Here is a 27669-nt window from a genome sequence, read left to right on the forward strand (position 1 = left end):
AACTCTTAGCATGGATTTAGCATCAGATATAAGGTTCCGTCTGCTAACAGGAAAGTGGCAAATACAGTCAATAATCATTAAATCTTTTTAAACTTTTGGATAACAGGTTTCCATATAATATACCTGTTCTGCAATCATTCAGCTACGAGACTGATACACAGCAATCCTAAAAAAATAGTTTGCATGACTGAAGAATGTGTTAGATGAGCAAGCACCCACAGAAAAGGCAGTGAAAAGGTGGAAATTCATTTTATAATTATTATTCTTTAATTATATAATTATTATTCTTAAATTATATTGAACCACTTATTTATCTCAGAGAATACACATCATTCACATCAGTCCCTACCCCAGTGGAACTTACAGTCTAAGTCCCATACATTAGGGTCAATTTTATCAGGAACCAATGAACCTGCTTTTATGTGCTTGAGGAAGCCGGAGTACCTATAGAAAAGCAATATGTGCAAGGGGAGAACATCTAAACAACATTAATTTCCATGGTGCCCTGGGTGGACCTCGCTGTTCTTTGCTGAAATAATGTAAAATAATATAAGACGACGCTTAACCTGCTGGCTCTTGGCAACAGTTTCTACCCACTGGCATTTCCCAAAACTTAACAGAGACAGCACAGTAAAGTTCATTTCTACCTATCCAGTTGCCAGTCCGCTGAGCTGGAAATACAGGTAAGCTCGTGCAATGCAAAACAAGCATTACTTACAAAAAAAAGTGCATTAGTCTTTTTAAAAGATCACCCTGAAAAATCAAAAGGCTACAAAGGGAAAATGCTTTCACTTACGATTTCCTGCAAATGTCAGCGAGTAAAGCACGCAGTTAAAAGTGGTTCCAGGTGAGAAGAAGCGATGTGCTTTCCTCTTAGAGGCAAGCTATAAATCACAATATAGCTAATTTACGTGATTAAACTGTAAGGTGACATGTACCTTTCACTACTGCTAATAGGATGGCAACAATCTACATTGGAAAACGAAATGTGAACTTGAGAATAGTAAACTACAAAGGCAATGCGACTTACAGCACTGATGCAGAATATGCACTTATATTGCACCCACTGTCACCTACAGCACTTATATTTGCCTATTTGTGTCTGTAAGTTACCCTCCCATATAGATTGTAAGCTCACGGGGCAGGGGCCTCTATCCCCTTTCTCTTTGATACTTAACTTATTTCAACTGTAACTTCTGTTTATTTGTATTTATTGTTATACTGTGTATTTATCTATTATTTTAATAACCCCCTGTTGTATTAATCTATTCTACGGTACAGCGCTGCGTACATAAGTCGCGCTTTATAAGTAAAGATATATATACATATGCCATGGGATATGTAACATGCTTAATTATACAGACAATTAATGCAGACATTTCTTATTCTTAAATGACTGATTATGCCAAACATAAGGGTGTAATTTGTCTAAAATAAGCTGCTCACAGATCCTGCCACAGGTACCTAAGGGCTCTGGTACATGGGGAGATTAGTCGCCTGCTACAAATCTCCCTTGTTGAGGGCGACTAATCTCCCCGATATGACTTCCCACCTGCGAAAATGTAAATCACAGGTGGGATGGCATACGCGGCAGCACGATCGCCAAAGTTGCCTCTCGAGGCAACTATGGCGATTTCCGCAAATAGCACCGCCGCGTATGCCATCCCACCTGTGATTTACATTTTCGCCGGTGGGATGTCATATTGGGGAGATTAGTCGCCCTCAACAAGGGAGATTTGTAGCAGGCGACTAATCTCCCCATGTACCAGAGCCCTAAAGGTAACAGTACACGAGCAGATTTTCAGCTGCTTTTCAGGTCCTTCAGATATCTGGTCTAAAACTGCCCAAATGTTGATTGGGTAGGTTTAATTTTCCCGTTGGATTTGGGACTGCAAAATAACTCTGATATCGCCCATCTTAGGTTCGCCAAATGAGCGGATCTTGTGGTGTATGGCCACCTTAACTGGAACTGGTCATCAATGACCACAGTACTACAATGGCACCCTACCCTTCATCTCACCCCTGCACCTTCATACAGGACATCCGTACAGCAGATGCAGAACCCATACCCATGGGGGACAATGCCTAAGACTACTCACTTATATAGAACGGGAAAGAACATATTAAAAAGAGAAAAAGGGGACAAAAAAAGGGGTAGTATAGAAGAGGATAGCATAAAACGAGGCTTGAGCACAGCAGCCCTTTATATTTAAAATGGTAAGAGCATAAATGGCCATTGTCCAGTACAATTGTCTTTCAGCTTTGTTCTAAATCTGTAAAACAGTGACATTTCACAGATCCTTATAGAAAGAGAAAAGTAAAAATCACAGTAGGCACAGCCAGGTCACTACAATCGCAAACCATGGATCCAAAGTTGAGTATCTTCCAATCAGAAACACCATGTTTAGCCACTTCCCAATGGTCAGATGGTTAGGACAGTGCACATGATTTTAATCCTTATTTTGTAATGTGCAGTAGTGCTGGGCGGTATACCGGTAAAAACCGATCACCGGTGTTTTTTTTGAAACCGATATGTATTTTCTACATACCCCCATACCGGTGTGCTTGAATACTTCCGGGTGCGCACGTGACGTCAGCGCGCACGTGACGTCAGCGCGCACACTCTACAAAAGCGCCATCGCATTCAGAGTCGGATACCAATGTGAGCTGTTGGGGGTGGGGGTGCCTGGCAAGTAATTATATTTTATGTGAAGGGGATGGGGGGGTGTTATTTATGTGAAGGGGATGGGGGGGTTATACTTATGTGAAGGGGATGGGGTTGTGTTTGGGGGGGTTGTGATGGGGTGGGGTGGGGGGTTATATTTATGTGAAGGGGATGGGGGGCTGTTTGGGGTGGGGGGGGTGTGCGGATGGGGGGGTGTTTGGGGTGGGGGGGGTGTGTGCGGATGGGGGGTGTTTGGGGTGGGTTGGGGGGGAGTGTGCGGATGGGGGGGTGTTTGGGGTGGGGTTGGGGGGTGTGTGCGGATGGGGGGTGTTTGGGGTGGGGTGGGGGGTGTGTGCGGATGGGGGGGTGTTTGGGGTGGGGGGGGTGCGTGCGGATGGGGGGGTGTTTGGGGTGGGGTGGGGACGTGCGTGCGGATGGGGGGGTGGGGGGGCTGCGTGCGGATGGGGGGGTGTTTGGGGTGGTGGGGGGGTGTTTGGGGTGGTGGGGGGGGTGCGGGTGGCGGGTGTTTGGGGTGGTCACCTAATCATGCATGGGGAAAAAAAAATACCGTCAAATACCGTGATACCGATATAATTTTGAAAAATACCGTGATATAAATTTTTGGTCATACCGCCCAGCACTAATGTGCACAGTGGTATCATTCCCCGTAACTAGCTATGCCATTGTTCCATCAGTTGACCTTCCACCTGCTCTTTGCTGCCTTAACCCTCTCTGTCTATTGCCCACTGATCTTAACTCTGTGATGGCCTAAAGTTCCATAACCCTAGTCTAGCAAGGCTAAGCCACTTCTAATGCCCTCAATATGGAAATGCTTAAACCATTTTATCCTTTAACCCATACACAGATGGAGCAGGCTTAGCTGGAACGTCTGCACTGTGTGCACAAGATACATTCATGTAGTCTGCTTCATCTGCACTGTTTTTATCCCAACACATTTATTGATGACTTCTAAATAACCAGCGTTATGGATACGTGGGGTCCGCTAATCCATAGCAAGACAGCGCCAGATGTAGAAGTTTGCTGATTGCAATGCTTTTGTGGAAGTTGTGCCTTTAGCAAAGAAAAAAAATATGTTTTGCTTGAAAAATAACCTAAAAGGTTTATAATAATGAAAAAACGCCGGTATTTTATATAATTAAATGACAACGTTCAGACATGAGGCATTGTGTTGCTGGGTGTTAGATTAACGAACCGAATGCAGACAAAAACCCCTTGGCTTTTATTTCTCTGCAAAGCGCTGGCCGGCAGGACGGAGAGAAGGTTTGATTACTGTTAAAAGGCAGATTGCCAAAATGCCGCCGACGGGTCGTCTGATGATGGATGCTCTGCTACTTCATCTTTTATTTTCTGGCTAAAATCCTAGCACGGAGTCTCAGAGCATCATACTGCAGCATTTAAATGAACAAAAAAAGTTACAGATAGCTATCTGCTGTATAATTACGCAAATAAGGGAGCCAGCGGAAACAAGAGAATAACATGTATCATTAGAATAAAAATAAGGGTCTGGATCTTTGAAGGAATCCTAGGTTGGCATTAGCATTTCTTGGACAACACGTTGATTGCATAGATTCAAAAACGTCTCCCAAGGGACCATTAATATGCTAAAACATAAGAACTTCTCTAGCTATGAATAGTTAAAAGCACTGAGATTGATGATGTCGGCTGTACTAAAGTAAGGTGTGTAGGTGGCCCCTCAATACAGGCCAAGTAAGATAATTAAGACACTATTCCAGCACCATGTATCAACTGCAGCCCCAGTAAGTAATACACATCCTTAAATCACTCAAAATATAAGCACAATTTGGCCCTTCAATCCAATCAATTGGATCATAAGACAGTTATGAATACTAAATGTGAAGACACAGACATATTAAAGGAAAAAGAAAGGTAAAAACTAAGTAAGCTTTATCAGAAAGGTCTATGTAAATACAGCCATTAGCACTTACAGAAAGCTGCACTGAGTCCTCTATTAAAAGAAACAGGATTTCTTGTCTCCTTCCTTATCACTTTAAATCCTGTGCCAGAGTCTGGGCAGCTCTCTCCTCTCTTCTGCTTCCCCCCCCATAAGAATGCTAAGAACCCACCCCACCCCCCTTAGGAATGTGTGATATGAGCCAATCAGCAGGAAACTTCCTCATAGTCTTACAAACTGCTCGTGTACAGAGGTCTTGGTCTTGGTGCAGGAGCGTGGCATTATGGGAATTTTCTTTACAGAGCTCAGGGTTTTTTCTTTTCCTATGAGGCTTCTGATCATCTGAATGGGAGTGATATGGGGAGACTTAAGGGCACTATTGAGAGAACTGAAGGTACGCCTGCAGCTTGAGATTAACTCTTAATTAGCCTTTCCTTCTCCTTTAATACACTGTTGATCATGAGACTACAATAGCCCTTGGTATTATACTTGTCTAAGAAGCCAACCAAGCCACTCTTACAGCCATTAATAGAATCTGCCACTGCAACATCACCTGGCAGGGCATTTCATAACCTCACTGCCCAAATGGGGGGCCTCTTGTTCTTTTCTATGTGTAAAACGATCCTCTGCTGTCTAAAATATATTTTAATAAACTAGTAAAGAGTAATCATGTCCCCTCACTTGTGCCTTTTCTACAGCAAGAACACCACCAGCCTTATTAAATCCCCCTTAGCAGTTTAGCTGCACATCTTTGCACTCACTTCATTAATATCCTTATTAAGAACATATTCAACATATTCAAGGAAATCCTTACAAGGGATCTGGCTGGGCAGAATGTTCCTTCAGACTCTGCCATGTTAGGGTCATTAGGTTTAATTGATAACCTGATGCTACGGCAGTTCCACCCACAATGGCAATGTGCAACTACAGTGAAGTGACAAAATAAAACATTACAAATGAAGAAATGGAGAACTTGGTATTACTAATATAACAATAGATTAATGTATATAGGGTAGCTGGGGCAGAATACAAAACTTCTGAATATGAAACTTAAGTATCTATCAAGCTCAAAGCTAAATGAAAATCTGATTGGCTTTGAGTATTAGCTGAGCATGTTAAAGGCACATACATGCAGAAGAAGAATCAGTCCCTCTATGGACTACGGCAGTTCAATCCCTTCTACTGTCAAGTAATTTCTTAATGTAGAGCCTTATATATGGCATATAAAATGAGTTGAGACACGTAAATCTCATTTGTTACTTAACAAAAAAGCTTTTCTTATTTCTAATACTGTAAAGGTAATGAAGGGAGTTCTATAATACAGGCCCTTGTAAACATGTCCCCATACAGAGCCCCCGTGGGCTTTGCGAAAAGCAGGGATGATTTAAGCACTAATTGAAGCTGCCTTGCCGAAGAGCTGAAGTGCTCCCACATGGCAGTTAATGTCAGATCCTTTCTATACATCTAGAGGCCTGGGCGTTATTGCTTTGCACTTCCAGGCAGCATTTGGGACATTAGAGCCATGACCTGCATTAATACATTCATTTTTAATGACATTATTTTACACTGTGAAGCTTAATGGGAATGCAGAATGTAGAAGGATCACCAAGCCTCTGGGCCAAGATGAAGGAGTTAGCAAGGCTACAAATACTCTGCGCTGTAGGAACATAGGGCCCAGGGGACAGCCAACAGCTATATGGTAAAGGTTTGATAACAAAACATTTTAGGTTTTCAAAATAGCTATACAAAATTGATTTCATACTTTGTTCTGCTTAAGTTACGACTCCAAGATAAATATGTATTTTGTTCTAAAAGTTGCTTTCGATATAGCTTTTACATCTTCTTTTATGGTATGAGCATGGTGTGTGACACAAATGGAAATGAAAAGTAACTTATACCATGAAGGTTTGTTTCCCCATAAGTAATAAAAGACAAATAGGTATTTACGTACCAGATGCTAGGCCCAGTTTTTTTTGTTACTCACACTGCGCTATGCAAAGGTACATTGTGTTTTGCACCCTCTGGTGCTTTTAAATGTTCACTGTCTCATACAAATATAAGGGAGGGTATGTGCATTTGTTATGTTTTTAAGCTTGCCACCAGGTTTAAATTGGGCAGGGCTAAAAACAATCGGTAACCAATAAGAGCACTGGAATTGTTTGTTTTAAAGAAATGTCATTTATACACAAAATACACATTTCCCAATTCACAATCATACAAGGCACTAGGATATATATATAAGCTCAGGCGAGTGACTCACATCAGTAATAGCAGCCTGTTGGGCAATCATGGCACCCAGCATCTAACAATGGAAACGGCTGGGAGATCTCCTCGGCCAGCACTTTCTAAGCATTTGTAGTGCACGAGAGCACAAGTGATTCATCACGCACTTGAGATAAATCCTGGTAATAAATTCTGCATTTAGCGACTGTGCAGCATTTTATAAATAAAAATGATTGCCTCGCAGGGCCACTTAACTAATAACATTGTGATTACTTCCAATTTGCTTGTTAGCAAATACTACAAATCCAGGTCGGATTCTTGTTATGAAACTGCACGCCCGTCATAAATGCCACCGGCACTTTACATGAAATGAATAAAAATATAAATGAGTTTTTAAGACAATCTCCCTTAGGGTTGTCACCTTCCTATATTTACTGGGTGGGTAGATGAAATAGGGGCCAGATGGCAACTTTAATCTCCATTTAAAGGGACAATTTAACCCCCCCCCACCCACCATTCAACATAAGTTCCATAAGTAGACCCTGTGCATAACATTCTTTTTGACAATTGTTTTAATTAAGAAATATACAAGGCTTTTAGCACTAAGCAGGGTAAAGACCGAAGCTTACAGCTTTTCTATATCTTTCCAATGTCTTTGTTCCTACAAGCAATTGTGGGAGGTGGCAGTTAATCATATAACTAGTCCACATATAAGCCCTCTGTCTCAAAAGAAGAGAAGGGTTGGTTTATACAGAGCTTATTATCTCTACTTACTGATTACAGGAAGGAAACGGGGAAGGATTACATTTACTACCTTTTTGCTTTCTTAAAACCAAATAGCGATGTGCAAAAGGGGCGGAGCAGTGATGCACATAGGTGTGGGGGTTGGGAAAAGAAGTTTTAATTACATTGAGAGCATGGTTATGATGTATATGGGCGAGAGATTGGTGCATCGACAAAAAGTTCCATCATGTAGGCTTTGTTTTTCAACTAGACATCCCAAGAGAAACCAGGCCGTCAGGTACAAAATCAGACGGGGGCACCCCTGGGAGGGAGTAACGGTAAAATAAAATAAGTAACTTTTTAAATACACCATTAGACAGACTAACACAAGTCCTATTTATTAAGCTCATGTGTGACGAAGGTGCATATAGGCAACACTGCCCCGTTAAGCAGACAGTTATTGTATTGCACATAAGCCAGGAAAAATAAAATGATGTATTTGATGTTGTATTTATGTATTGCTTTACAATACTCTTGTACTGTAGAACATACACTGCATAATGCCCATATTTGTTATGTTTTCTACCTTTTCTCTGCCATGTGGTATTTGTGGCCTAATCTATAATTATTTCTTTGGCAACATGTTATTATTTTGTTCTTTTCTCTAGTAAGTGCTATTTTCCCAATGTTTACTTCTTCAGGAAAGGTATAGAGTAATTAAGGTGCCCAAAGTAAAACCCCCCACAGGTAGCTCTGGCACAGGCTGAGGAGCAGCCTAAGAACAGTCAGTTCCTGTGTATTATATATTGGGAGATTTTCCTACTGGAAAAGTATGCTTGTAATGGGACATAAAGAGTGGAAGAGATTAAATGGAACATATATACCTAAATTCAACATGAGATTATATTGGAATGTGTTCTACTCGTTCTCTTAACTAATAATGTCACAGTTGCTTAAGTTTCTTTATTATCAATAAAGGTTAATTCGCTGTGGCTTTCCAATTTCCCTCTTGCTCTCCTTGCAATCCACGAGTAGTAGAGATGAGGCCCTCATTTGCCTTCAGTTGCTGAATATTTCTAAGGCTTATGGATAAGACAGAACTCCTAATACAAAAGGCTTAACTGGGAGTGAGAATCTGACAAAACATTTTCATCTCATCCACATATATAGGGTATTTTATTTTATGCTAAGGCTGGCTTTAATGAAATCCCAGAATTTCAGTGGTGAGTGGTTGCAGTCTCTGGTATCGGAACTGAAGGCTGCAGAGTAAATTGGCAAAGCAAACAGGGAAAGTCCCAGCCCATACTGTATTTCCTAGATGGCTGGCAAGATGCCTTTCCATCAATTATCAGCAATCCAGACAAAATATATGCTTTAAATGCAGAAAGAAGCAAGCTACAGCTGGTAACTAAGCACAGCGCTATTAATAACAGTCCATGAAGTCATTAATATAAAAAGGGTGATTAGGACCCCTTATTAGTGTGGGTATTTACATTCTTACATTTAATTGCAAATATTTTCTTATGAAAATATTTAAAGCCATGATCTCCTAAGTGGTCTTTATGTGCAAGATTTGTCCCGAAATCAGTGCTGGGTGAAGAAAGTGGTATATTCTCTGATATCTCCCTGTAATACCACTTGCACATACACTGGTTTTATATGAATGGCTTTTATGCTGCAGCATTAGCACAGATAGAAGGGAAAGGATGAAAGTACCATTGTATGGATGTTTTAACCCAAACCAGTACATGATGATCTTTTTACTCTATTGGTTGTGGTTACGTTGCTGGAGTGAGATAATGCCTTTAACTGGAAAATAATTTTGGTCCCCAGGAATACCCCCTATGAGCCATGTGCCTAAAGACAGAGCATTGCCAGTGGCTGATATGCATATAGCCAGCGCTGGATTTGTTGTTAGGGCGCCCCAAGGCTGTCCCCATTTGCACCCCACGCTCAAGCGCATTCGCGAACAACATCCCCCCCAACCCCCCCTCCCGCCACGCACATGCGCTTTCGCACTTTCATTGAAACTCACATACGAAGCAGTAGGGAGAGGTCCACATTGCTCCGTATGGGAGCAAAATGTAGTTGCGGCTTGGGCGGTACGCCTGCCCTAGGCCCGGGCCTTTGTGGCCTCACCACAAATCCAGGCCTGCATATAGCTGAGGGGATTAAGTTAGACCCTCTTGTTTTTGTATCCATTGTTACTTTTCTCCCCAAACCCAACATTAATAAATATCCTGTGGTTGAAGTTGTGCAAGATGTGGGTACAGTATACCATATCTCTAACATTCTGGTCCTTCCAAAGAAGATAAAGCCTCCATAATGATTTCGGTAAAAAAAAAAAATACCTTTCACTCAATAAGGGGGTACACCCCTGGCACTTTTAGTTTTTTTGACCTAATAAAGTACAGGTTGAGACGAGTCCCCATCTGAAATGACCTTGTGCGCGGTTAACCTTAATTTATTTTAATACATAGGAGGAATTGCTATCTCCCAAATGATAAAGCACCAGGCATAAACTACTGACGTTTGGGTCTGCACATGGGAATTTCCTTGAGCTATACTGTCCCTTTAACAGGCAAATAGATCAGCAAAAATCTTGGCAACTGGAGGAGGGTCTGTCTTACTCCTGGGGCAGAACAGAGACATATGCTGTGCAAATCACATGATTGTTTGAAGCAATCAAATTAGCATTATCCAGAAAATAAATAAAAAAATAAAATAAAAAAGATCTAAGAAATGCTTGGGTTTCCCAAATTCCCTTGATGATCTGCCTGATAATGGTTCCAACTGTATCACATTAATAGATTAAAAATAAAGATGAAAAGAATAAAAAGGAAGCTGAGCTTACTATGAGCTTTTGCAGCAGCAGCAGCTACAATTAGGGTCTATGGTTTCCATGGGATCTCTTGAATATCAGTTAAATAAGTGTGTAGCCTTATAGGTTTAAATGAACACTAAGAGATTTCATGCACTAGAGTCCCTATAAATAGTTAAAACAAAGATATTCTAGACATGGCAATAAAAGCAGGAGAGTGTGTGAGCCTGGGAGAATACTGACAATGATTAATATTTGCTGCTCTTTTGATGAGAGAAACACAATTCATTGATTTTCATTCAATAAGTGGTGTTATTGCAGAGATGAGAGGCTGAATATATATATTTTCCTATGCAGCTGAATTGCTCAGTGGCTTTATTAGACACATTCTCTCTCTTAGCTGGTAAAGGGATGAGTTTCCGTGCTTTACAACACTTATTCATTCCTTCCCCACTGTGCCTAGTTGAAAAGAAAACTCATAAAAGCTCTAGAAAGTGATTTTGAATTTTGACAACATTCCCTGAGAATCAAACTCTGCCTCAGCAAATCGAAAGTTATTTGTAGAAAAAGTACAAGCCGCGTCCCAAAGAACTAAATTCAATGAGTTTCTGGGCTGGGCTTGCTTTGAAGACAGAGGATGCTGGCAGGGGAGCAAAGACCACTGGGTAGCCAGTTTTGCTTTTTCCTGTGGTAATCAGAAAAGAAAATGTTGGAGCCTCTATCTTCTTGCATTAACTGAAAGATAGCTTTATTTTTTTATTAATATAGCAATTATGAATACTGAAGGATTGCATTTCCTTAATCCTCTTTAGTAAAGCCTGGCTAAAGCATTTTTTTTTCATTCAATATCATTAATATACAATAGACAGAGTATTGATCCAGGGTGGATAATCCACACAAGTTTTCTCCAGGTCTAATGTGTCCTAAAAATCAATAAGATGTTTGCTTTCAATTAACAGTAAATGGATAACAAGACGAAGTGAAAACTAGAACTTTTGATACTATTTTCCCAATTGCCTTGTTGTCCAAACTCCTTCCAGCCAATACTTATCACAGGTTCTGTACTTGTCTGTATCTGATGACCATGAAATCGATTATGGTTAAGATATCATGCCCTGGTTACTACAGTATAAAAGGAAATGCATTGTGACTATCCTACAAAACAAAGGCAGAGAGTTATGAAGATTAAGGGACGCTTGAGGGACAGACTGCTATATATTCCAATATAATTAATTCACTAGGTTCTTCAATCAAATGCCTTCTATTGGTAGTCCCCCCCAAATAGAATTTCACTGGTGGGCTCTGGTCAGCCAATAGCTTGTAATCTTAGCTTGGCTCAGCCAAGAATATCACTGTTTACATCAAACCAAAAGGTAAACAACACTCTACAATTATTCTTGACAAGGAAATATCTCAGCAGCATAGCTCTGAGTAGAAACCATCTCTATGGTTGACTGGAGTTGGGACCTACTGAACAAAACCTTGGGCTAAACTATATATTATGAAAAACAGAATCAAGGATAGACCAAATGTGGATAAAATAGTTCATAAAAATGCTAAATATGGTTCATAGTCATGAAACCAGTACATTTTTCTGATGCAGAGTGACCCACAGAGCATATGAAAACATTGGTGCCATAAACCAAATCTGAAAGAGGGTTAGGCATACTTTTTTTTTTCCATAAGAACACTGATTGCTGAAAGTATTCAAGATACAAAAAGTATACATTTCTATATATAAAAATATGGATTCATAGTAGAACATCTTAATTGATGCTTCTGATGGAAATGCTTTTAGTGTTTTATTAATAGTTTGTTGTGTATACCAGTTGTTCTCTGTAGATTAGAAAGGACTATAAGAATGTCAGGCTATTTCAGAGGGACATACTGCTAAGCGTGGAGGTTTCTATTGAGAGTTACAGTAATTCACTTTTATGTGTTAAGAGAAGGTTTGCATCACTGAAGAATGCACTTCAACTAGACAATATAGGCCAAACGCCTTTCCAATAATTGTGCAGTTTAGCCAAAGGACTGTGAAACCTTGTTGCTCATATTTTTGTAACAATAGACCAGGGCTGTCCAACTGGAAGCAGATGTGGCCCTCCAAAGGATTTTTATGGCCCCCATTTTCCTTTAGGGCTCCACCACCTTTATTGCATGACATCTTTATTTTGGGTATGGGAAGTAATCGGCCCCAAAAAAATAAAGTAATTGGCCCCAAATAAAGAGTCTGAAACTTTAAAGATCAGTTAAGATAGCCTAACTCTATTAAAATAATTGACAGTGTTTTTTGCAGCAAACTAGAAATTACTGCTTCATTAGATGATAGACAAACCATTGCTAATAACACAGACCAGCAAGTACTCAAGTCCTAAGTTATAATGAATGACAAACTAACCAGTTCCTTAACCAATTTTTCAAGGCAAGTTCCTAAAAACTTGGAAAGCATGGCTGGAATAGTTACCCAGGTCCCCCCAGCTCGGGCAGTGTTTGGAAGGTCTGGAGTCAGACAATTCTATTGCTACTATATTGATACTAAAAGAGCCACCAATCCAATTACCTGAAGATTAATGGGAAGTGTGGAATGAGAAGCTGGGGTCCAAGTTCTAATTTATTTTATTTCTCACATGTATGCCTAGAGATGACGGACCATGTTACTATGATATCTAACATCTGTACAAGAAGAATATTAATGCAAAAACAAACTACAGTGTGTAATAATTTTGCCCATATTTTATATCAAACCCAGTTTACATAAGAGGACTGAAGCTCCCTGCATTATATGTGTCATTCCTCTGTGATTAAACACAAACTTTTTATCATATGTAGTTCACATATTCTAGGCAAGTTCACCGAGTGGACTTATGTAAGCAGTCATATGGAGCAAAAGTGCCTACTCATAACACTCTAATTACTGAAGTGAGTAACCACAGATGAATGCTGAGCAGGCAAATGGCAAGTTGGGTCATAAATACAATATGAAGTGAGTCTCCTGGAACTACATTAGAAGCAATGACAGAATACTGTTTTAGGGAGAGATACTGCTCTAAGATTCTTGCATCTGTAGGATCTATACATCCATTAACATTACTTTTTCATTTAAAAATACAGAATACCCCCAAAACAAATCTGATTTTAAAATGGTTCGTTCTTTCATGGGAGATATTTAATTAAAAATGTATCTGGAACTTGCAATACCACTTGCTTTGTGGATACAGTTTTCATGCTATGTGAGCTTGTCACAAGGCCAGACTTTCATGAGTGCTATATGGAAAAGGGTAGCAGAATAACCATTATCCTAATATAAGAACATTAAAATTCATTTCCTAAATTAAATGAATATTGTATATAGAGTTGTCATCTGTGCTAAGCAGGTTGTAGATAAAGAGGGGCTAGACTTGGCAGGCAGTGCTTATTTGTCAAGAAGTGCGCCCAACACTATTTCACATGCAGATACAATGCAACCTAAGAATATTCTGGAAGGAAAGAGAATTTACTCAGGCCGATGAAGCTGCTGTGACAGCAAGATCAGTATCACTTGCTCGAGATGCAAAAACATGGTTATTTCAGGAAGTAAAAGCCAGTTTTATTATGTGTTTCACCTTGCTAAACTCAGAAACCTGTAGCGAGAAAACATTTAGACTTGTAGGCTTTTAAGAATTCATGGTTATAATGCGAAGAGAACATAACATGTCTCCTGCTCTACACACTGCTAGGTCAAACTACGTGCTGTGTACAAGTTTTGTTTGCAATGCTTCTGTGGATTCCTCCGCTTGCCTCCCAGGAACCAGTTATCTCAATGTGTATTATAGCAAATTTAAAACACACACTGTAAAGGTAAATGTATTCTCTAGAAATTACCCTTTTGTACTTTTTCTCATTTTAATTACTCGTACATGAGCTACATGAGTTCACGAGTGTGTTCCTTCCGACAGCAGGCATTCAGTCTTGGAGAAAAAGCTCACAGCACCCACCAAAGAGAAAAACATTTGACTTGCATCCTAGCATTCAGTATAAAGTGTAAGAAATCAAGCGCTATTCAGGTTGTATCCTGCAGCCTCCTCACCCACTGGCTCAGGTACATATGACTTTGTCCAGACCGTGTCAGCGGGTTTAGCAACTGGTTGACAGTGATGAATGTTTGATTCCGCTAAAGCTGAATTCACAACTTTTCTGTCTATTTACCAATCCTTCCACACAAAAGAGAAGAAAACAAAACAGCAAAACAATACAGCACAGCCTTGGTTTTAACAACAAAAGAGCTGCTCACCTTGCTCAAATTCTGTTGCTTAGCATAGATTTCTAAATATATAGATGAAATAGTAAAATAAAGGCACTATGGCTTTAAAGTCATACCTTGTGCCTAGTGTAGCCCTTGGAACCCTCTTGCCGTATGGACAATAGCAATGGATAGGCAAATGTGCCAGGACTTCTGTAATATGATTTAAGGGCAGATCTTTAAAGCCATACCTTGTGCCTTGTGTAGCCCTTGGAACCATCACTTGCCCTATAAATGTACAGTACCTAGTAGAATTAAGTCTAAAACAACTGGACTTTCTGAATTTTCTTGAAAACATTTAACCAACTTAGTAGCTTCTTCAGTTTAACGGAGTGGTAGGGAATTCCCCAGCATTTAAATCCTTAGGGTAGTACAGTCACAGATATCCAATCACAATGGCTCCATTGAACTTATTCAGTCAGGTGTTGGCTGAAGGTCTGAGTATGAGAAATTATGATCCATTGACAATAGTACCATGATTCTCATTGAAGCAGGTGTTAATCTTTCAATGTACATGATGGGAAGTGTGAATTGTTGTGAACTGAAGAAGCCATTCAGATAAGTGGTGAAACATTTTCAAGAAAACTCAGAAAATCCAGTTGCTTTAGACTTAAATCCATTTGATACGGTATATCATGACCTCAATTATTGAGAATCTTCACAGACATATTGTCCTGTAAATATAACGTTGTGATCAAAGCAATGTCATTTATAGTTATACATTATCACCTACAACAGAAGTGGTCAAAAGTGTACAACATGGCAGGTAAAAAAAAACATGAAATCCTTAATTTCTAATGTTCAATTCCAATGGAAATATTACACAAAAATACACTGCATGAAGAAAATTGTAGAAAAAATGGTTCTTTTAGTCTGTCGAATTCCTTCCTTCATCAGATGCTAAGTGAACCCCTGATGTTTAACAGATGTTTAATGCCTTCTTTCTTATACCTTACTGTGTTGAGCCATTTATTGATTGGCGAAGCTGGGTGTTTTGTAGCTCTGTCCAGTTTATGAGTATTTGTGTGTACTATATATATAAGTCCCATAAGTGCAAACTTAAAAAGCCCCCAGTAGATGTATTGCATTGGCACAATGCAGCATAACAAACTGTTAAAGCTCAGGTGTTTTCTTTATCACAACAAATGCATTTATGTTTTCAGGAGCAGGCTTGTTATAAGGACATAATAAATAGTGAGTCCAATAAACACTCTATGGAGAATTCTTATCAATACACCAGAGTAAAAATAAAATCACAATGTAATTAACTAATTCATTAATTAAGCAGCATGTTACCTTGAACAACAAGTTATCTTCTTTCTGTTCCGCATACATGGATGTAAGGCGGTACTGATTCTCAGTGGTGATATCAATGCGATACCCTGTCAGCATGTAGCACGCGGTACGGAACTCATGAATTTTCGTCTGGAAGACCTCCCGAAGACGCTGGTTTTTCAATTCAGCACTCTCCAACTGCTTCTTCAGTTCTGTGGGATTGACAAAAGAAAAGTAATAAGAACCTTTGCATGGCATGAAATACAGTTCTAGAAAATAGGCATGTCCAACTAGAGGCACATGGGGAGACTGGGGCTCCCCCAAGTCTTTGTTATGCTTACCCCATGACTCTTCATTCTCCTCTATATGATAGCATCATCCAAACTCTGCTTTTTTTTATCTAATCTATCTTATCTATGCACCCAGACAATTTTTCCTGCAATGAGAGTGCAACTACCTTTCATTATATATGAGAGATATACTGTATATATATATATATATATACACACTGTAGAAATGACCAGCAACACCGAGATCTCTTGTGAAAAAAACATGTATTTTTAAAACAGCATAAACAGCTGACAGGTTTGGAACCCTTTACCGGGCACCCAAGGTATGATATGTAGCAGTGTGGATAGAGAACTGGCTGAAGGATAGAGTACAAAGAGTGGTGGTAAATGGAACATTTTCTAATTGGACCAGTGTGGTTAGTGGAGTACAGCAGGGGTCAGTCCTTGGTCCTTTGCTTTTTAACTTGTTTATTAATGACCTGGAGGTGGGCATAGAGAGTACTGTTTCTATTTTTGCTGATGACACAAAAAGTTCCATGCAGGATGCTGCCGCTTTGCAGAGCGATTTGACAAAATTGGAAAAATGGGCAGCAAACTGGAAAATGAGGTTCAATGTGGACAAGTGCAAAGTTATGCATTTTGGTAGAAATAATATAAACGCGAACTATCTACTGAATGGGAGTGTGTTGGAGGTATCCTTAATGGAGAAGGATCTAGGGGTTTTTGTTGATAACAAGTTGTCTAATGCCAGGCAGTGTCATTCTGTGGCTACTAAAGCAAATAAAGTGCTGTCTTGTATAAAAAAGGGCATTGACTCAAGGGATGAGAACATAATTTTGCCCCTTTATAGGTCCCTGGTAAGGCCTCACCTTGAGTATGCAGTGCAGTTTTGGGCTCCAGTCCTTAAGAAGGATATTAATGAGCTGGAGAGAGTGCAGAGACGTGCAACTAAACTGGTAAAGGGGATGGAAGATTTAAACTATGAGGTTAGACTGTCGAGGTTGGGGTTGTTTTCTCTGGAAAAGAGGCGCTTGCGAGGGGACATGATTACTCTGTACAAGTACATTAGAGGGGATTATAGGCAGATGGGGGATGTTCTTTTTTCCCATAAAAACAATCAGCGCACCAGAGGTCACCCCTATAGATTAGAGGAAAGGAGCTTCCATTTGAAGCAGCGTACGCGGTTTTTCACGGTGAGGGCAGTGAGGTTGTGGAATGCCCTTCCTAGTGATGTGGTAATGGCAGACTCTGTTAATGCCTTTAAGAGGGGCCTGGATGAGTTCTTGAACAATCAGAATATCCAAGGCTATTGTGATACTAATATCTACAGTTAGTACTAGTGGTTGTATTTATAGTTTATGTATGTGAGTGTATAGATTGGTAGGTGTGGGTTGTGTGTGCTGGGTTTACTTGGATGGGTTGAACTTGATGGACACTGGTCTTTTTTCAACCCTATGTAACTATGTAACTATGTACTATGTAACTATCCTGTGTGTGTGTGTGTATGTATGTATGTATGTATGTATGTATGTATGTATGTATGTATGTATATATGTATATATATATATATATATATATATATATATATATATATATATATGTATATATATATATATATATATATATATATATATATATATATATATATATATATATATATATATATATATATATATATATATTGTGGTAAGGTACAGAGCTTATATATGTCCCAGGTTCCTAAAAGAATGGTTCCGGGACTGCTAGTCCGGCCTGGGTGTTGTGGGTCTACCTGAGGCATCTCAGCTGGCTAATTAAAAGGCAGCCTGAGCAAAGTAGAATGCTGCAGTCTGGGGGAAAGACACAGGGAAGCTGCCTGTGTGAGCTGACTGAGAGATTTTGAAAGCACTACAAGGTTTGAACTTTGTTTTGTTTTCTCTGTGTGGGAGACAGGCGGTAGGTCTGCTCCTGGTTAGTTAGGACAACTGACCTGTGTTAGGTAGAGCCCATTATGTGGCAAGGATTTTATTTTGAGCAATTTTGTAATTTTTTATGCAAGTGAAAATAAACTGCCTAAAAGAGAATACACTCATGTGTTGTAATTGTGCCAAGGGCTGCTTTACCCCCAGAAAGCTGGTCCCCGCTACCTAACCCCTGACAATACACACACACACACATATATAAATGCAAACAGATTGCTTTGCCACCAAGATGGATTCGAGCAGCTTAGTTAGGATCAAGTACAAGGTACTGTTTTATTATTCAATTTAGAAAATGTTGAATTATTTTCTTGATTTCTTGAAATGGAAATATGGCCTTATGGGAGAAGGCCTTCTTATAATTCAGAGCTTTCTGGACAACAGGTTTCCAGATAAGGGATTTCATAACTTATTTGCTACAGACTTCCATTGCCAAAAAGCCTTCTGCATATATATACAACCATTAATACTAACTGTAGATATTAGTATCACAATAGCCTTGGATACTATGCTTGATTATGACCTTAAGGAATGAAAACCTACATAGACCTTTTGGATACTGCATACACTTAATATTCTGATAGAAATGAGGAGACTGGATGCATGATAATAAACAGTGTTAAATGAATCACCAAAATCAAATGATTCTACAGCATTTTATGTAATTAGTAATTTCATGTAATTAGTGACAGAATATGTAAATGTCCATGTACAAACTGAAGAAAGTCAAGAGGAAATCAACATCAGCCTGTATATTTGTAAATGAATTTCATGCCACAAATCATCAATAGCTGCAAGAACAGCGCACTATAGCAACAGGAAGCACTGCCAAGAGAAGTCGAAATCCTATTCCAAGCCCTGCGAGCGCCTTTCGCACTGCCATTCACATCACGTTTTATTAGCTTTGTTGTACGAGCTCTACAAGTGGATACACAATAATTACAAGGAGTCTTTTACCAAAAGTGCCTTGGTAGCAATTAAATATCTATTTAGTCCTTCATTAAGTACAAGGATCGTGTTCCCTGAAACACACTATACTGAACATTATCCCTGAGGTTGCTATGAACTCAATGTCATGGTTTCAGAGATGAACAGTTATTTTCCTACTGTTTACAAAATATTGCACAGCCATTGCTCTGGCTAATCCTGTTTCGTGAGTTTTTTTCTTTCTTTTTCTTCACAAGCTTTAGCCCATTTAATACTTCAACTTAATGAGCTCAACCATTAAAGATCTCTTTTAATGAACCTTATTCCTCATTGTGCTGTGTTCCTTGGCTGCTCCCCATGGGTGAGTTGGCAGCTCTGTACAAACCTACGCACTGTGGGGAGTTGCATTTCCACAAATGCTGGTGCTACACAAGTGTGAGTTGTCCTTTGACTTGGTCCTCTTCTTTTTACAGGAATTAGAACATATTTTGTGTACAGCAGTGGTTCTCAACCTTCCTAATGCTGTGACCCTTTAATACAGTTCCTCATGTTGTGGTGATCCCCAACCATAAAATTATTCCTTGGGTGAAGACACACGGAGCTACTGGTAGCAGCTACTTGTTAGGGCTCTGGCACACGGGGAGATTAGTTAGTCACATTTTCGCCAGTGGGATGGCATTTCGGGGAGATTAGTCGCCCGCGAACAGGGAGTTTTGTCGCGGGCGACTAATCTCCCCGTGTGCCAGAGCCCTAACAAGTAGCTGCTACCAGTAGCTCCGTGTGTCTTCACCCTTAAGGTAATCAGGGACCATGCAGTAATTTGGATACCCAAGATTATGCAACCAAAACTGTTGCTATTTTTATTATTATTATTATTATTAGAATGTCAAAATTACTGCTGAATAAGCATTGTTTAGAAACTTCTTTTAACCCCTGCAAACCAAAAAAAAAAGGAAAATAAAACCTATTTCAATACCTATTACATAGTAAAAGTATGTGGCTGGCTATATTATACAGCTGAATGGTGATGGATGTGGGAACATAGCAGTTTTCAAAAAGATTAAGGTTTCTGGATCATTTAAAAAAATGAAGTACAGAAAAGCTCAATGAATGAAGATCGCTGGCCTGCACTTATTGAAAACTAATTGCGTTTAAATTAAATGTAATGTGTTCCCATTCTAGCTGGATTTATTGTAAGGACGAAACTCCATGAGTGCTTTGCATTGGATGGTGCTGAAAAAAATGCATCAGATGTAGTCGCATAGGCCAAACTATAATGGGACCGATACAAAAATCTGAAAACTACTTGTAACTTTTGCCATTGGACACAACACACCTGTTGGAAGTGAACACTGCATGCTGCGCCTGAATCTGACAAGATAAAACCTGATGGTGTCTGGCAGACTTTTTATCTCATTCAAATACATTTTTTTTTAATATTTAATTTTAAAATCTGACATGGGGCTAGACATATTCTTAGTTTCCCAGGTGCCCCATGGTCATGTGACCAGAATAATGGGAAGGTGGCAAGATAGCAGCTCCCTGACACCTGTAAAAAAAAAAAAATCTCATGCCACCTAGTGGTAGATATGTGAATAGCACTCAATAGTAAAAAGCCAAGTCAGGCCCACCCCAGTAATGAGATGGCCTTCCTGTAATTTGGAGCTTTCTGGATAACGGGTTTCTGGATAACAGATCCAATAACTGTACATCATTGGTTCAAGAATAACATTTTAAATGGTAGAATGTTTATTTACTATTTCTCCAGTAGCAGAAACAATAGGTTACCTGAAAGCATTTCCATTGTGAAGAGCTGGCTCTTTTTAAAAGCTCAGGGCCAGGCACAATGCATTGAGATGGCTGCATACACGTCAATATTACAACTAAAAATATATTGGTTAGATCATGAATAAAAATTGAAATGCCTGTTTTTGTTGCAAAAGTTCATTACCAACAGATAAAAATAAGGGAATGTAAAGGATCCTTGGTGGCACACCCTTCCAAGTATAAATGAATAAAGGCTCCCCTTTATTATGAGGCTAGAGAAGGATTACCATTAGGCATTGGTAAAAAGGTGAGTAGGTATGAAAAAATACCCAAGTCCCTAGTCCATAAGTGTGAGTAGGAAGTAGAAGGCACCTACACAAGCAAAGTTTAACATACAATTAGTATAAAATATAGTAGATGTACTATAAAATAATGGTTATTAAGAGCCACCGTGCCAGTGTGACCACTTCTAAGGGTGCACAATAAAGCTATAAAAAGACCTAATCTCCCCAAACACAGTGGAAATGGGAAACAACACAATTTTGATTAAAAAAATGTGTTCATGTGATAATTCATTTAGAATTTCTACACAGGGATAATTCATTTACAATTTGTTGCTAAAAAGGCAATTAATTGTTTGTTAGAGAGACTCGGGATGCATATGTCTTTTAACCTTACGCATGATGCTCAAGATCAATCTTGTCTTTGAACTGACAGAAAATCATTGTCATCTAAAAAGCCATTTATTGGCCTCTGTGGATTCAGGGGGTCCCATTGAATGTCTATAAGCCCACAGGTGTATGCATTTTATAAATACGCTGCTCAGCGGAGAGCGGCGCTGCCAGCACTGTACAAGTCACTGAAGATTAAGCAGACAATAGAAGACTGATTGCACGACAGAAAGTGCAGTATAATGGAACATCTTCAATAAAGCAAGTGATCAATGTAAATGGCAATAATATGCTTGTTTAGATGATTATGACTTATTCGTGCTTCACTGTCTTTTTAAAATACAGTTAATACAAGAAAGGTGATTAAAATCTCAATTATAAACAACATACTGTATAGTGTTATTTTGAAGATAACCGCTGCTAAATCAAAAGAATCATAAGATGTAGAAGAGAAGGGCAGAGAATGAAAAAACACAAAATAGTTAAATCCAAAAAATCCTTTAGCCATTAAGTGACAAATTCCTTCTGCCAATACCAATGTGAAAACAACATGAGGGTGGCAACTCACTAGACAACCAATTTTCTCCAGCACGTGACAACTATACTGGCCAGCATATCCTTTGTTAGGCAATGGTAGAACAGTAGCAAAACCCTTAGGGATCCTCCTTCCATTTATATCTCAATAAAGCAGACAACAGGCTAAAAACCAGGGACAAAGATTTCCCAGAATCCCTTACTGCTCTAGGGCCCAGGCAGTCGAGAGTCCCTTCAGTGGACAAGCATGATAAGCTGGCCAAATCTTGCAAAAGGTGCCAGTGATTATAAGTATATTTCTTCAAGAATGTGACATCTACATATTTATATATCCGTTAAGCAGTTAATGAAACAATGGTAGCAAATCCCTTTAGAGTCCACTTCTTAATCCTATTGCAATAGAGCAGACAACAGACTGGAAACCCAAGGATATAACTATAGAGGAATAAGACTGCTGTGAGGTCCGGAAGGTATAGAGCGCCCCTACTCCATAAGTGTCTGGCTGAATCTTACAAAAAGCGAGCGTCACTGACAATAAACAGGAGAATCTAACAGCTATATCGCAGGTAACAATTCTTTCAGCAGGCAGCGGTAGAACAGGAGCAAAACCTGTTAGGTTTCATCTGTCAATCAAATCAGAGCAGATAACAGGGGGCAATAAGCAGGCCCACCAACTGTTCTGGGGCCCAGAGGGTTCAAACAAAACACATATGTAATTGTGATTGTATTTTTAAACACATTTTTTTATTATACACCTTGTTAAAGGGATTGGATACACCACACACTTTATCTAATGTGCTAAAAGTGCAGCACAAGTGACTGGACAGTAGCACTTTATGTTGTGATGAATTCAAGCATGATTTGATTGCACAGAACACACTTTTTTGATTTTTCTCTCTCTTATATCTTCTTATTTCTTCTGTTTTAGTCTTCATTTTTCTTTTTTTTTTCTATTTCATTTTAATTTTTGTCATCTCATCTCCTACACTGTAAATGATTGAATCTGCCCTCCCATCCATATTATTTTATTTCTCTTTCCATCTCTGTCATATTTACTTTTTCTTTTTTTGCCTCTCTCCTTTTTTTCATATTTTCTTTTCCCTCTCTGCCCAAATCCCTTTTTTGCCCCTCTTTTCAAAAGTCTTAAGACTTTGTTCCTTGAAAACATGCATAAAACATCTTACAAAATACTGCAGCATCCAAGAACATTTTTCCCCAACAGATATTGTACATCATCTGCAAAATTGTGCTTGAATGGAAACCAAGAACAAATCAATAAATACATTTACTCCTGCAACTTCTCAGGGATTTTTACTGCCCAAACTAAAGCCCTATAATTTTCAAACCAAAATGGGAATTAAATGCAAGTGCTGAAAATCAAACACAATGGGGATATTTGGAGAAAAAAGCAATACATCACATCTGTCACAGATTGCATTGGATTTAATAGATCTCACACGTCTTGTGTTAAATTTAATTTTATTATTTTTATAATAAATGAAATAGAATGTCATGAACCCACTCTCAGGGCCGAGCATGTATAGCACATACCCATTTAACAAGCATATTGTTGGCCAAAGCGAATACAGAAAGAGTGAGCTTGTGAATAATCATATAAATGGAACTGGCCAATCAGAAACACTTGATAAGAGAAATGACCGGCTTATCTTTAAGCATAGAGTGGAGAGAAGAATAACCCAATTACCAGCTATCATACCCAGACCATGTAGCCACCAACAAATCTTAAAAATATTACAGTTTCTAAACATTTACTGTGCTCCTTATTCATTACATGAGCTTACAGTTATATTGGATATATTTGTCATTATTTGTTAGTCTTTTGCCTGCTGTCTCGCTTGACATTTCTAATACAGCAAAATGAATGTGTCCTAGCAACATATCCCAAAGTAAACAAAACTTCTGAATTTCTCCTATTATTGATGCAAAAAAACCCAGCACAGCATCAAAAAAAAACAAACAAACAGGCTTTGGCAGGTCTGGAACATTCTCATGTAATAAAGGTCTATACGGGTAAGCCTTTGCCTAGCCATTTGGCCTCGGCCAGGTTATGAGTGAAAATTAGAAATCTAGGCTTACTGGGATATCTGTTGAGGTGAAAATACCCAGACTGAGAACCACGTATTGTAGTTAACATAGTCTAAAGCCAGCAGTTTGCTCCCAGTTTGGTCAGATCAATAAAAAGATTTGTATTTAATGCTCTGCTTTGCATTCGTGGGTTTTGATCACCTCTAGCAAAAAAGCACAGATATGTTTTAAAGCAGATTTTAAAAGTCTGCTGCCTACTACCGAGAAGGTTTATCACAGAGTTATTGCTAATGAAATGTATTTAATAGTGTTTCACAGTCTATTAGTTACAGGCAGTGTCGGACTGAGATGGCAGGGGCCCACCAGAAAACCGTGGACCATGGGCCCACTACACTCCAATTCCTCATCTCCTCCCTCAACCTCTCTATTATCCAAGTCTCTATTCGCTACATACTATACTCTATTGTTCCATATATCACACTTCCTTGTTCCTATACAGAAACAGGGAATGACCATGAAATAGGCCAAATATTTAGAAGCAAGAGGGCTCACTGACACCTGGGCCCACTGGGAGTTTTTCGGGTATCCTGGTGGGCCAGTTCGACACTGGTTACAGGACCCTTCTAACCTATTTTGAAATGAGTTGATCACTATGATTTGAGCCTCTGTGCTTATTAGGAAGTATTTTGTAGCCAAATGCAGACTGATCTTAGATACTACCACTTTGATCACCAGGATTGATACAACGGCATTCAAATACTTTAATCTTGATTGGCCAATGTGACATGCCCAGCAAGACCTAAGTGACAGCATGCTACAAAAGGTGTGATGCCTACTCAGATAAGATTGTCTTAGAAGCTTCACCTATGATGTTAATGGTGCAAACATGTTCGACTATAAATAGGATCTTTGTTTTTTTTCTTTCTAACATTGCACTAGACAACTGAAAAAAAAATGTTTTAGATTGGCTTAGTGCTGCATTGCTGGACAGGAGCAGTGCATGTGTCTGTATACATAATACCTTTAAACCTAATAGGAATAACTTTAATAGACATACCAGACTCTACTCTCTATAGTAGTGATCCCCATCCAGTGGCTTGTGAACAACATGTTGCTCACCAACCCCTTGGATGTTGCTCTCAATGCCCCCAAACCAGGTAGTTATTTTGGATTCCTGACTTGGTGGCAAGTTTAACTACCAAATAAAGCCTCCTGTAAGCTGATAGTGTGCATAGAGGCTGCCTAATAGCCAATCTTAGCCCTTTTTTGGCACCCCCATTAACTTTTATGATGCTATTTTGTTGCTCAAGCTTTTTTACATTTCACCGTGGCTCACAATTAAGAAAGGTTGGGGATGCCTGCTCTATAGTAAGTAGCACTATCATTCTGATATATTCTATATTGATCACTTGCTATACTATGTCCCTTTTTACATAAACTATAAAACGATTTATGAAGCCCAGTGATTTAGGAAAAAAACTGTATATTTGGTATGTTTCAGTATCCAAAGACTATATAACTGTGCTCCTAAATATATAATTTGACTTTCTCGGCAAGTACGTGTCATATGCTGTATTCCACTACCCGCATTGCTGTACATGACTTGGTTATAAGCTGTGCTGGCAAATGTAGCTGCATAAAAATATGAAATGGGGAGATTGACAAAAAGCTTTTAGATTCATAAATATCGTTGGCTACTGCTGGACCCAAAACATCTCTTTTGGCATCATGAATTTGATTTGGATACAATAACACAGAATCCCTATTTCTAATGATAAATGGATCCTGAAGCAGATGACAGAAAAATAAATTGCAGGGTATTTTGCTGCTGAAAATAACTGATCAGATCATCAGCGAAATATTTATGTGTTGAAATATACATTTTCTCTCCCAGATTGCCTTTCCGCTCCAAACCGTGGAAGAAAAAAAGCTGCCTTCTGAAAATTTTGCTCCGAATACAAATTAAGAATAAGTTAAGGTTGCTGCAAATGCATTTTCTGAGAGAGGCTTCTAGAGATTCAGCAGTAGGATAGCCAAGAGCTCAGGTCTGGACTAGGATATAAACTAGGCCTTGGAATTTCAAGCACACAGAGGCCCCCCACCAGCCCAATAAATAGTGACTGTCTATGCATATTATAGCAGCCCCTCTGGCATTTGCCAGAATCCACAGATTGACTGTATGAGCTTTAGATATGTTACATCACACAACAGACGAGTGTCTGTTGTGAGATGTAACATATCTAAAGCTAATGCCAAATGGGGCTGAGAATCAGTCCCTACGATGGCAGCAGCCTTCTATTTTGCATTTTTCTGGAATAATTATATTGGCTCGGGTGTAGACACACATGGTTGCTAACGGCTCTGAATTGAACTCTTACTTTTCTTCACCAATATCCATCATTCCACAGCCTTTTTTCATGCATATATATATATATATATATATATATATATATATATATATATATATATATATATATATATATATATATATATATATATCTCAAAATAAAACAGCCAGCACCAAGGGTCTTTGTGTTTCAAAAAATCTCTTGTGTATTATAATTGCATGTACAACCGACGTTTCGGTCCCTTTTGGGACCTTTTTCAAGGTTTTTTGAAAAAGTCGACCGTCGAAACGTCGGTTGTACATGCAATTATAATACACAAGAGATTTTTTGAAACACAAAGACCCTTGGTGCTGGCTGTTTTATTTTGATATTTATATGATATCCCGTGCACAGTGGCAGCTGCAGAGCAGCGGATTTTGGAGTGTGGTGCTGTCGTGTGGACTGTTTATATATATATATATATATATATATATATATATATATATATACAGTCCACAAAATTTTCAGCACACCAAACCCGTAATACAAATCACCTGGGTGCTACCTCCATGTGTCTAATTATCCAGAAGTCCAAAAATTGGGTGCACACCAGGATATTTTTTAAAGATTAAAACATTACTTTTATTTAAACATGCGGTTAAAACAGGCCAACGTTTCGGTCTCCTCCTAAGACCATTATCAAGTCGTTGGCCTGTTTTAACAGCATGTTTAAATAAAAGTAACGTTTTAATCTTTAAAAAATATCCTGGTGTGCACCCAATTTTTGGACTTCTATATCTATCTATCTATATATATATATATATATATATATATATATATATATATATATATATATATATAAATGACATTTCTAATACAGCTAAAGAAAATATGTCCTTGCAACAGATCACAAAGTACACAAATCTTCAGAACTTTGTCCTATTATCAATGCCAAGAGATCCCACACAGCATCCAAAGAACTGGCATTGGCAAGTCTTAAACCTACTCTAGGGGGAAGATTTACTAATCCACAAATCCGAATCCCTAATGGGAAAAAATCGGATTGGAAGCAGAAATTTTGCGCGACTATTTTGTCGCTATCGCGACTTTTTCGCATTGAACAATCGTGAATGGCGGAAAAACCTTTCCGACTTTGCATGATTTTGGAAGCCTTCCATAGGAATAAATGGTACTCTGCAGCTCCAACCTGGCCCAAGGAAAGTCACAATA

The 27669-nt window shown here is 38.9% G+C and overlaps 1 protein-coding gene across 6 annotated transcripts in view; it reads right to left on the bottom strand.

Moving 5' to 3' along the window:
* The window catches only part of mad1l1 (mitotic arrest deficient 1 like 1), a 494211-nt gene that overhangs the window by 122362 nt on the left and 344180 nt on the right, over positions 1-27669 (bottom strand). For all 6 annotated transcript variants that reach the window (XM_031892606.1, XM_031892604.1, XM_031892605.1 and 3 more), the window contains 1 exon segment: positions 15941-16131. In XM_031892606.1, coding sequence (XP_031748466.1) covers positions 15941-16131 — 191 coding nt within the window.

This window comes from Xenopus tropicalis, chromosome 9 (assembly GCF_000004195.4).
Source record: "Xenopus tropicalis strain Nigerian chromosome 9, UCB_Xtro_10.0, whole genome shotgun sequence".
Classification (NCBI taxonomy): domain Eukaryota; kingdom Metazoa; phylum Chordata; class Amphibia; order Anura; family Pipidae; genus Xenopus; species Xenopus tropicalis.